The 13,073-nt window shown below is 39.6% G+C and overlaps 1 protein-coding gene across 1 annotated transcript; it reads left to right on the top strand.

Moving 5' to 3' along the window:
- Positions 1 to 312: 312 nt before the first annotated feature.
- hoxb9a (homeobox B9a) lies at positions 313 to 11,748 on the top strand. The gene is made up of 2 exons (XM_061846216.1): positions 313 to 1,176; positions 8,902 to 11,748. Exons 1-2 carry the CDS (start codon positions 588 to 590, stop codon positions 9,135 to 9,137), a joined length of 825 nt encoding a protein of 274 aa, XP_061702200.1. The 5' UTR covers positions 313 to 587; the 3' UTR covers positions 9,138 to 11,748.
- The last annotated feature ends 1,325 nt before the right edge of the window (positions 11,749 to 13,073 follow it).

The raw sequence follows: 13,073 nt of genomic DNA, 5'->3' as shown, positions 1-13,073 counted from the left end.
AAAAGTATTTAATTTTCGGTTGAAAGTGTATTAAACTGATGTCATTTTATTGTCCTGTCCTCGAAAATAATCAAATACACTATGTTAGTTCAACTTATTTTATGTCCAATTTATATATTCATACTAAACACATTCATATGAATTTTTTCAGTGCACTCAATAAAAAAGTCTTCATTTAACTGTGTTATCTAAATCTTGACAATTTATAGACCAATGACGACATGGCAGTATATTTTGTATATTACATGATGTAAACGTGAAAATCTATGCGGGCATGGAGAAGCCGATGTATTGGAGGGGGGAGGTGCGAAGACTTGATTTACGCAGCACTGGAGCTTTAACCCTTTGTCGGAATCGGCCAATCAGTTTCTCTGAGAATGAAAGCTGCAACACTTGTTTCACTAGAGAGAAACTAGCTGAGAAAGAAGGGGGAGAGAGCGAGAGATGCAGAGAAAGGGGGGAGGCAACGAGAGCGGCGAAATAGCAAAGGGCAGATGAGGAGAAGAAGGGAGGGAGAAATCTCCGAATGTCTGTCTCCTGGTTCCATATTAAGTGAACTCGTAGCGTTTCACAGATAATGTCCGAGAATGTCGATTTCGGGGACTTTGAGCAACTATTACGTGGACTCCATCATAAGTCAAGACAGCGATGAACTCACAACCCCAGCTCATTTTCCCAGCGTCCAATATTCCGGCTCAAGCTCTCCCGCTGCAGCGGCTGGTAGACAGGCTAGCTCCGCCGCACCGTCGGAGCATCCGCTCTCCGACTCATATCCATCCTGCAGCTTCCAGCCGAAGCCTCAGGTCTTCTCATCGCCCTGGAGCCCATTCAGTCCGCATCACCATGTTGCGAGCGGTCTTCCGACGGTTTACCACCCTTACCTACAGACGCAACACCTCCCTTCCGCGGACAATCGTTACCTCCGCTCATGGCTGGAATGCGCACCTCGAGGCTCCAACGGTTTACTGGGCCATCAGGCTCAGACCGGCCATGTCAAACTGGAGCCTCAGATCGGCCATCTAGGCGTGGAAACCCCTCCCAAAATGCAATTGGAAGAAACTACATACGTCCTGGAGTCCACAACCGCCTCAACACCAGCCGCCATCCCCTGTGTGGGTTTCGGAGAAAATAACGACTCTTGCGAAGTAAGCGAAGACAAAGAGGCACCAGATCAAAGTAAGTTATTCGTGCAGGAAATAGCACGTTGTACAAAGACACACAAGGGTTGGGGGTTGAGATTGTAAATACTTTTAATGCTGCTGTAAAACAAGAACAAAACGCCCATGCCACTTTGTGCGCTCGAGGTTCACAGATCCTCGCAGCTCATGGCTTCGGCTGTTGGTCCCATGGAACGGACTTGAAACAGTCCAACACGTCACTGAATTGGACTCCGACGTGTGTTGCATTTTGCATTAGATTTCCACTACCTTATAGAATCGGCACAAAATATTCAATGTGCTGATTAGGTGCAACATGATCCACGCGAAGAAACCCATAACTTGTTCAAACTACAATATACGATACATTTAATTTTTATATTATTACTACAGATGAAGTCTTCTATCGATCGCTCTTCCACCGTTTCTATGTGCCTGGAAAATTATATACAGGTTGTTCTTGGGGGAGTACATAAAGGCATATTATTATTATTATTATTATTATTATCGATTTTATGAGCCGCTTATCCTCACAAAGGTCTGGAATCAATCCCAGTTATTTTCTGGCAGGAGACGGGGTACACCCTGAAACGGTTGCCAGGCAAATGCAGGGCAAATAGAAACGAAAAAACATTCACACTCACAATCACACCGAGGGGCAATTTAGAGTCTACAATTAATGCATCCTTTTGGGATATGGGAGTAAACCGGGGATGTGGGGAGGGGGGGGCACCCAACCTAACAGATCATAATTTGACCCAAGTTCTGCACCTGGGTCACTTTACTTGACATTGATAATGTAAACATAGGAAATGAACAGACAACAGGTAACACCCAAAAGTTCAGATATTTTAGTTTTATCCTGTAGCGTTTGTACAGAATCTCAATATTTCTTCTTTTATCACAAACTATTTTTTAAATATTAAATATGCATTTTACGCCATAAAAAATTCTGTCCATTAAAATTATATATGCATGGAAATTTTAAAACGTCATGGTCATCGTTTTTTACAAATATTAGTAGCATTATAATGATGGTTAGTTTTAATATTCTCATGATTTGTTTTTATCAATGTTTTTATTGTAGCAATTGTCAGTATTGGGGAGTAACTAGTTACATGCAACAAGAAGATATAAAATTTATATACAGGTAGTGATAATCCATTACATCACTGTGAATGAAATGTGGAAGTGGCTTTTGTTTTAGTTACACTTGAAAAATAGTAAGAAAACTTCAAATTCCTTTTTCAAGTCACTTCCTCCTTCTAAATCTGTTGCTTGTATTTGGCTTTCTCTGGTCACATGACATTCTGCTGATGTGTCAAACGTAACAAATATGATCTCAAAGCATCAGCTTCTGATGTTTGAGATTTTAAAAATGGATCGAGTAATAGTTATCATTAGAGTCATTGTGAATAACGTTGTGTGTGTGTGTATATATATATATATATATATAATATATATATATATATATATTATATATATATATATATATATATATAGACACACACACACACACACACACACACACACACACACATACATATATGTAGGCAAGATGGCGCAGCTGTAGAGCGTTGGCCTCACAGTTATGATGACCAGGGTTCAAATCATGGCCCCACCTGTGTGGAGTTTGCATGTTCTCCCTGTGCCTGCGTGTGGTTTCTCTGGGCAATCCAGTTTCCTCCCATATCCCAAAAACATGCGTTAATTGGAGACTCCAAATTGCCAAATTGATTATTGGATGGATGAATATGTGGAATTTATTCAGGCAGGTCATGAATTACATTTTATACTTGTTCAAGGGCAAATGATCTATCTATCCATCCATCCATCCATTTTCTTACACTAATCCAAGGTCGGATTACTGAGACGGCTGCTTTAGCAAAGAGGCCAATACTTCCCTCTACTGAGCCACTTCATCCAGCTCTTTTGGAGAATCCTGAAACTTTTTCAGGCCATCTGAGAAACTGAGTCCCTCCAGCATGTCTTGGGTCATCCCTCCTTGTGGTATGGTTTAAAACACCTCACGAGGGAAGCATCCAGGACGCATGCAAACCAGATCCCTAACCCACATCATCTGGTCGCTGTGCGACTTTGAGGCCTTCCAAGATGACCAAGCACCTCCCCCCTCTTTCAGCAACAGTCCGGACACGATGTGGAGGAAACTAATTTCAGCCGCTTGTTTCCGCGATCATATTGTTTCCGTTACATTGCACAACTTGTGAGCATGGGTGAGAATAGGAACCTAGATCGACCGGCAAATTGCGAGCTTTGCCCTCCAGCTCAGCTCCTTGTTTTCCACAACAGACCAATACGGAGTCTGTATTATTCTCCAAAATGTAATTCCTTTTGGTGGATAAAAACACATCCCCTGGAATGATACACTGGATGGTCCTGCAGGATCCTGAACCATCCCATTCTGCATTGCGAAAGGGTGTGTCAGTTATGTTAATATTTTTGTGCAAGATACATATTCTGTGTATATATATATATATATATATATATATATATATATATATATATATATATATATATATATACTATATATGGTTTGACATTTTGGAGAGGATGCTTATTATCTTTTGTTTTGCATCGTAAGAAAGTCACCACTACTGTCCTGTAAGTTGCAATTGCCTGCATTCAAAAGTAAAGTGACTTGATATACAGTGGGTACAGAAAGTATTCTCATCCCCTTATTTTTTTTACTCTTTGTTATCCGTCCATCCATTTGCTAAAATAATATAAATTACATTTTCCTCATTGATATTAACACAGCACCCCATTTTGATAAGGATAAAACACAAGTATTGACATTTTTGCAGATTTATTAAAAAAGAAAATCTGAAATATTTAGCTGCTTTGATCAGTATTTAGTTGGAGCACCCTTTTGACCTTATAAAGCTGTGAGTCTTTTTGGGAATGATGAAATACGTTTTTCGTCTCTGGATTTGGGGATCCTCTGACATTCCTCCTTGCAGATCCTCTACAATTCTGTTAAATTGTATTGTGAACATTGGTGGGCAGCCACTTTCACATCTCTCTCGAGATGCTATACTGGGATTATCTTGGGCAGGCCAATTCAAGAACAGTTAGAGTTGTTGTGAAGTCACTCATTTATTTTAGCTGTATACTAAGGCCCATTGTCTTGTTGGAAGGTAACCCTTCAGCCAAGTCTGAAGTCCTGAGCACTTTGGAGAAAGTCGTCCAAGATATTCCTGTAATTGACCACATTTATCTTTCCTTCGATTGCAACCAGTTGTCCTGTCCCTGCAGCTGATAAAACCCCTCACCACATGACAGTGCCAAGACCTTGCTTCACTGTTGGGACTGTATTGGACAGGTGATGAGCAGTGCCTCTTTTTCTCCACAGATATTGCTTAGAATTAAGGCAATAAAGTTAAATTTTGGTTTCATCAGACCAAAGAATCTTATTTCTCACCATCTTGGAGCCCATCTGATGTTTTTAAACAAACCCTATGCAGGCTTCCATGTTTCATTTCAGAATGAAATCATCATTTAAGTCATTTGTTGGTCATTATGGCGGTAATCGGAGCACTAAATATTACTTGGTGTACAATATTTAAGACCTACAGGATTTTTCACACACACACACACACACACACACACACACACACACACACACACACACACACACACACACACACACACACACACACACACATATATACATATATATATATATATATATCAGGGAGGTGATACAGCCAACAAACTAACAATGGTATTGCTTACCAATATTGTCATACTGTTTGCAAGGTTCTTATTTTGATTTGAGAGCGAGGGAGAGAGTGAAAGGAAGGAAGCGAGAAAGAGAGAAAGACAGAGTGCGAGAGAGAGATGGATATGTCGATAGATATATAGATATAGAGATGCAGATATTAAACTTGTATAAAGCCGTGACACAATGTGCCCACATTGTGCCAACATACTTAGGGTGGTATCATATTTTTCTTTTTATAGGAAAATGGTAATACCTGGTCTTGGATAAAGTGGAAGAAAATGGATGGAGGGATGTTCATATATTTATTTCTCAAATAAATGTTTTGGGCTAAGACAGTTTTTGATCTTTAGTTACATTCTACAATACAGTAATATCATTTTTTTAATCAACAAAGGTTTGAACTTTGAGCTTTTAAACGAGAGAAATGTGAGGAAAATGTTCATGCCTGAGTCAGTTTCTGGTGTGTGGTTAGGGGTTAACAGCCTTAAAACAAACATAAAAAATGAGAAAACCATATTGTAAACAAAAAATATACAATAAACGAAAAAACCCAAAATATGAAAAAAATCTGTGTCATATGTATGCATGTACTGCACTGATGGTGTAGTGGTACACACGCCTGACTTTGGCGCGGGCAGCGTGAAATCTATTCCCTCTCAGTGATGGTGTCGATATGAGCTGTGTGACTAACTGGTGACCAGTTCAGGGTGCAGTCTGCCTTTCCCCCAATGTTAGCTAGGATAGGCTCCGGTACTCCTGTGACCCTTGTGAGGATAAGCGGCTTGGAAAATGGACATGGATAAGTACATACTGTACTGTACGTATGTTTACTAAAAATAGGACTCCACTACTGGCGGCACGTGGGTGTAACTGGTTAGAGTGTTGGCCACACAGTTCTGAGGACCGGAGTTAAAATCCTGGCCCTGCCTATTTAGAGTTTGCATGTTCACCCCGGGCCTGCGTGGGTTTTCTCTGGGCACTCTGGTTTCCGCCCACATCCCAAAAGCATGCATGAATTGAAGACTCTCAATTGCCCAAAGGTGTGAATGTGAGTGTGACTGTTGTCTGTCTCTATGGGCCCTGCCATTGGCTGGCAACCAGTTCAGTGTGTACCCCGCATCCTTCCCGATGACAGTTGAAATAGGCTCCAGACTTCTGTGACCCTTGTGAGGATAAGCAGCTCAGAAAATGGATGGATGAATGACTCCACTACTGTGTTGATGTAGGCTAATAATAGAGACTTTGGAACGTTCCGACTTAAAATAGCATTGGTGTCATATAGAAAAGTTATAGGTTTGCTCATCCCCCCAAAGGAATAGCACTTCTCAAAATGGTCATTATATGAGTAGAGTACACCATAAGGAGAGAACTACCTTTCAGTACACCACTTTTATTTAATTGACAATTTGCACCAGATTATATTCATGCTACTCGTGCTGGGCAACTACCAAGAGTAAACTCCAATATTACACTTCAATCTTTGTACTGGTGTTACTGTTGCCAGCAGAGCAGAGAAAATTATTATCACTGAAGTTTATTAAGTTATAAAAGGGTGAACAATTCCATTAATTGGTGTGCTGCCCTTGGTGGTTGGGTGAAATGTACAAGGGCTGGGGAGGGAGCAGGATGAAATACAACTGAGAAATGCAATAACATGCCTTGGGATATATGAGGGGTCAGCTTCTCGAACTATTAGGCTGAAATTGCAAGTGGAGGGAGAAAGAGCTGAGAAATAGCACACAATGTTAATCCAATAGCCAATCTTGTCACTGTTTCTATGCAAGATGCATCAATCAAGTGGACACATGCAGATAAAGACACACTGGTCAGCAATTTAATTTTTCATGTTGCAGAGCCACTGGCTATAAAAGGCTAGTTTATGGGAGTAACAGTCTTTCTATCTACTGTATTCATCTGTCCATGCCACATTTCAACTGGACATTGGCCTTGCTACCTACAAGAACCTCAAGACACAAATAGAGCATCATGTTCTCTGTCTGCCTTCTTTCAATTGGTCAAAAGATTTCCTTTTCATCCTTTCATCCTCAGAACTACACTATCCTCAAGACCGTTCTGTCACCCTGGGTGACAGCCACAGTTGTGGCACAGCTTACACAGTAATGGATTGTTCTAGAAGTGATTATACACGGCTGAAAGCACCCACTTTACAGAGTGAAACAAGTACTGCTCACCCCAGTCTTCCCTGAGAAGGAATCAATATCTTGAGTTCTTGCATGTTGGAGAAAATTGATTATGCAGCACCTTACAGACATATTAACTGATGTCGGACACTAACTCCCACGGAAAAGTGGAGAATTGCAACCATGCACCAGAAATACTAAGCTTCTCTGACGTGTTTTGCAACAGTGTGAAGAAATTACACCTTGAATCGTTGAAAACATTTTTAATCCAGGCAGCACAGTGGAGCTGCTGTAGAGTGTTGGCCTCACAGTTCTGAGGACTGGGCTTTGAATCCTGGTCCCACTTGTGTGGAGTTTGCATGTTCTCCCCGTGCCTGTGTGTTTTTTCTCCAGGCTCTCCAGTTTCATCCCACATCCCCAAAAACAACCATTAATTGGAGACTCCAAATTGCCCCTAAAAGTGATTGTGAGTGCAATTGCTGTCTGTCTCCATGTGTCCTGTGATTGGCCGGCAACCAGTTTAGGGTATACCCCGCCTCCTAACAGATGGTAGCTGGGAAAGGCCCCAGCACTCCCATGACCCTCGTGAGGACAAGTGGCTCAGAAAATGGATGAATGAATTAATCTTCCACTACATAGTTTTTTTTTAGAGGAATATTTGCAGGACACATATAAACATAACAACCATTCGCACTCAGAATCCCACTTATAGGTAATTTTAGTCTTCAAAAATCCTACAATGCTTGGATTTTGGGATGTGGGAGGAAACTAGAGTACCTAGAAAAAACCTATTCAGGGACAGCTAAAACGTGAACTATGAGGCAGATGTGGTGACCATTTGTCCACTATGCTGCCATTGCTATTAATTATTCATCCATCCATCCATCCATCCATCCATCCATCCATCCATCCATCCATCCATCCATTTTCTGAGCCACTTATCCTCATGAAAGCCGCAGGAGTGCTGGAGCCTACCCCACCTGTCATCGGGCAGGAGGCAGGGTACACCCTGAATTGCTTGCCAGTCAATCGCAGGGCACATAGAGACAAACAGCCGCACTCACATTCACACTTATGGGCAATTTAGACACTCCAATTAATGCATGTTTTGGGATGTGGGGGGAAACTAGAGTGCCCCCCCAAAAAACCACGCAGGCATGGGGAGAAAACGCAAACTCCACACAGGCGGGCCGGTATTTGAACCCCATTCCTCAGTAACATTGTCATCTAACAATCACAATCGAAATATGCTGAATTTTTATTTTGACTAGGCACAAAATATTTTTAATATCAGTGTGTGTGTGTGTTTCTTTCGGCTTGTCCCTTTCAGGGTCGCCACAGCGTATCATCTCAGATGAACGCACATATTTGTCTGGCACAAGTTTTACGCTGTGTTCCCAAAAATATATGATTTTTTTTCAGAAATGAACACGTACCCCAAAACAGTATTAAGTATAAGAGTATAAGATTGCTATGCTAATTTCATGCTTTGTTTTAATTCAGAATTCTTTTTGCGCTAAAAAGTAAATTGATTTCTTGCAAATATCAAGCAAACAGCGAGACATCTAAAGGAAGACATTAAAAAGCACTGTGGGATTTCTGTATGTCATTCAAGCTCCAGTTGTAATGCATTGGTGCTACAGTGGTGTCAAATAAAACAGGCACAGATATCCTTCTGTCAGAAATGTGGCCCCATTAAAACAATAGTAATCAACTGTAAATGTGATGTGTTGTGAGGAAAACAGTGTTGATTTTTTTCGTCTTCAAGGTGATAATACAGCGTTCTGCTTTCTTTAAATGCACACATGGAGAATAAGTCTAATGAGTTGTATTCCTTCCATACATGTTATTCCTCCAGATGACCCCTCTACCAACTGGTTACATGCGCGCTCCTCCAGGAAGAAGAGGTGCCCGTATACAAAATATCAGACGCTGGAGCTAGAGAAGGAATTCCTATTCAACATGTACCTGACGCGCGACCGGCGTCATGAAGTGGCCAGAGCACTTAACCTCACCGAGAGACAGGTCAAGATCTGGTTCCAAAACCGGAGGATGAAAATGAAAAAGCAGAGCAAGGATCAACCCAAGGATTAATGTAATTTGCACGAGCGTGTGCATGCATTTAAACTACCATACAGGCCGACTTGGTACAACACAGTCAATGCTTTACGGTTAGTAAACTCTGTTAACAGTTCAGTGAAAAATAAATATTTGGATTCCTTTTAACACAATTACTGGAGCAAAAAGCATCCATCTACTACTTGGGTTAGTTTGACCAGGGTTATTCATTTGGTCCATTTGGGTTAAATGAGAAACCCAAAGTGGATAAATTAAAATAACCTGACGTTACAGTAAAGACCAAATTTTACTGGTGGTGAAATTATGCTTTAAAATACAACCAAACATTTCGATACAATATACTGACTACAATGTAGGTGTAGTGAAAAAGAGCTTATTGAACAAAGATCTGTGGAAAAGAGGTGAAATGGTGCTTCGCTGACAATTAGAGTTTCAAACCACTTCATCCATCCTCGACCAATTTTAAAAACGGCTTCAAAATAAATGCTAAAATTGAAAAAATATGTTATGTACAACTGGATGTCAGTATGTACTCTGTAGATGTGTCTTGGTTGCTCACCATACAGGTTCTTCAGAGCTCCACATGTGTGGTAGTATCTAATTAGTTATCTCCAAAACTTAACAACGGGTTCATTAGACCCATCAATTTGATGACTCTTTAAAACATAATCCAAGCAATATGACCTACTCAAAATAACCCAGGAACTGGGTGAACATACAGTTTTAGCCTTATAACCCCCCAAAAATGGTCAATTTGACCCAACAATTTGGTTATTCTCAGAAATTGGCCCAATCAATATGACCTGCTCAAAATAACCCAGGAATTTGGTTAACATAAAGTATTAGCCATATAACCCACTATATAGTTTATTTGACCAAACAATATGGTTACTGTCAGAAAAAGAACCCAGAAATTTGACCCAATGCAAATACCCCAGGAACTAGGTTAATGGAATAAGCCAACTGTTTTTAGAGTGTAACATGACATGCAACCTCAAAGGAAGTAATACAACATGTCTGCTGATTCCTTTCAGTTTGACTTCCCTTCATGATCATCTGTTCAACCTATGTTTTACAGAATATCAAGACTGTAAATCTCAAAACTTTGAACTGTGATAATTCTGGAAATTAACGGGTACAGCACGTCCACACGGAAAGTCATTTGTTTTGGACTTTGATAGAATATGACGCCTCCATGCACTTTTGGTATTTACTGTTGTGTCAATTCGCATCAAGGAGCATGAAATGCGTGACACACCCTAATGCGAGTGTCTATCTTTTGCATGGGGCTTTTCTTTTTCTAATAATTCAATTAGAATGGACCAGATAGCACACATTGATACGTAATCTCCTTTTACTCCTTCCAACAGATTTTGTGTTATATCTACCTACACATAGATAGCTAAAAAGCTGTTGTAAATTTAATATTATCGACCCATTCTTGATCCACTGTGTCAAGGCACTCATTTACATTAATGATAAATTATTGACGTTTCATTTGTCGGAAAATGTAGACTTGAAAAAATCTCTTTGTGAGCCACAGAGGTGATGTGCCTGTCTTTGGTCTTCCCAAGCCAAATACAAGGACTGTTATGTTTTGGGGCTATCTTGAAAAGGAGACGCTGATTTCACATTGTTGTACAAACAAAGCACACATGGAAATAGATCAAATAATCTTTATTCATTGTCACGGTTGCATTTTAATAAAGGCGCTCTATTTTTATACACTAAATAGGTTACATCTGCTATGCAAGTAATTTCAAAACACAACATCAGACTGAAGAAAGGGTCAATACATTTACAGAATATTTTTCAATTGCCTCACTAATATTATTTTTCTGATCATGTCATGTTTGGGTCTGTATGAATTAACATCATTCTAGCAAATATACACCGGTTTTATTGATCTGAGAGCTGATGTTAGAAGGTCATCTTCTTTTATGATATTTCAAGAGTCATTGTATTTAATTGCTGTTTGGTGGCAGTTTTATGGATGAACCATAAACAAAACATTGCGGCATTGAAGACAAGCCTCTTCTTTACAAAGACAACCACTCTATATGGACACTTGATGCACAGCATTACATCCTACTTCAGGTTTAAATGCTTACATTATTTATGCATGGTTCAAATTGCTCTTATATTTCATCAACTCTTTGGGAATGGTGGAATTTCGAGAGGAAAATGCTTGCAAAAGATTTACCGTATTAAAATTGTTTAAGAATGTGATTGTCTAATTTATTGTACATAATGTAAGTAACTTCTCTTTTTGAGAATGAGTCAAATCATCTAAATTTATCCCCTTGAGAAACCGAATCCTAATTTCCTCTTCAAATTGTCAAAATGTTTTTTTTTTTCAATGTATTTATTTTTTTCTCTTCTCGAGTCAGTCATGCTTCTGCATGATGTTATTGCAATTCGGGCACTGAAAAGACAGTTTCACTGACATAAAACATTTATTTACTGGAATCTAAACCATACTTTCAATTGTTGTCTCCCCTTTAACAATGTATCATATTTACACTGCTATGATTAAAAGATAATGTTTAAATTTTTTGATAAATATGGTTTCCACCACAATTGTTTTCAATGGGCAAATGCAAGCTACGATTATTTAACAAGCATCCCACCTAATCTGGAGTTAGTTTTCAAATCCCTTCATGAATGTTACCATCTTTCCTTTTGTCAGTGTTGTCGATTGTTTTGCTAATGCTGAATTTTTATTAAAGAAGAGACTTCATTACGGAGTGTTCCCTTCAATTACTTTGCACACAGCTAATTTAATATACACTCGCTGAAAAGAAATGGTAATGATTGAGTGTGATATTTATTAACAACCGGGGTTTACCATAAATATACATTTCAGAAACTATACAACTGCTTGGTAGCAAATTGAAACAGCCAATTAAAATAACCCTGCTACATTTTCAATTCCTCAGCAGGTTTTATTTGGTATCTTATCTGTGGGAAGAAAAGAGAGGGAGTGGAACAACGTGGCTGTAAACAACCGCAAGTAAGAGGCGAGGAGACCATGAACCAGCATGTGTTTAAAATATGTCTCCTCGGTTGCACATTGGAGTTTAAAGGAGAGGGGCGTCTGTTTGGCTGCAACACTAAAAGACTGACATAAACAAGCAACCCCCACCCGGAGATGATCGCTGCATTATTTCGAGGCATCGTCACCATTCCATTGGGAGCTTGTGGAAGGGCTGAGGTTGTCTCTGTCTTGGCTATTAACTTTGGAAGACCTCATGACTCTCGCAATGATAAGACCCAAACAGTGAGTTTCATACACATTGCAAAATTGTTGCAGATATCGCAATTAATCTAGGTGAAAATTTTTTTCTTCTTCTTCTTCTTCTTCATATTATTATTATTATAATTATTGTTGTTGTTGTTGTTTTCAGTGTAGCGGGTGGACAGATTTTCTCCCTGAGGGATTAAAAATGTAATTAACAAAAATGTACATTGAATTTTGGGCAGGAACTTAGATTTTGTATGAAAATTATGACTTTTTATTTTTATTTATTTATTTTAAATTATCTAATGATTACATTTGAAACCCATGGCAGCACAGAAGGAATTCTGGTTTGTGCATTTGCCTCACAGTTCTGAGGTGCAGGATTCAAATCAATAGCACCTCTCTAATATCTCTAATATAATATGTAAAAATTTAGTTTGGTGCCAGGTTAACTAATTATGGCACGTTGCACGACTGGTGAGCACATCTACCTCACAGTTCTTAGGACTGGGGTTCAAGCCCCGCCCTCACAGTTTGCATCTTCTTCTCGTGCTTGTGTGGGGTCCACTCTGAACTGGTCACCAGCCAATCGCAGGGCACATACAAACAAATAATCTTTCATATTTACATTCACACCTATGGGAAATATAGAGTCTTCAGTCAACAAACAATGCAAGTTTTTGGGATGTGGGAGGAAACCGAAGTGCCCG

This window comes from Syngnathoides biaculeatus, chromosome 16, assembly GCF_019802595.1.
Source record: "Syngnathoides biaculeatus isolate LvHL_M chromosome 16, ASM1980259v1, whole genome shotgun sequence".
Lineage (NCBI taxonomy): Eukaryota > Metazoa > Chordata > Actinopteri > Syngnathiformes > Syngnathidae > Syngnathoides > Syngnathoides biaculeatus.
Note: the sequence above shows the minus strand (reverse complement) of the source record. Positions and strands in the feature narration are given on the sequence as shown.

Excerpts from the sequence above, each read along its gene's own strand:
- hoxb9a (XM_061846216.1), top strand. The coding sequence starts at position 588 with ATGTCGATTTCGGGGACTTTGAGCAACTATTACGTGGACTCCATCATA. Across the intron at positions 1,177-8,901 it reads CAAAGAGGCACCAGATCAAA|ATGACCCCTCTACCAACTGG; the intron begins GTAAGTTATTCG and ends TTATTCCTCCAG.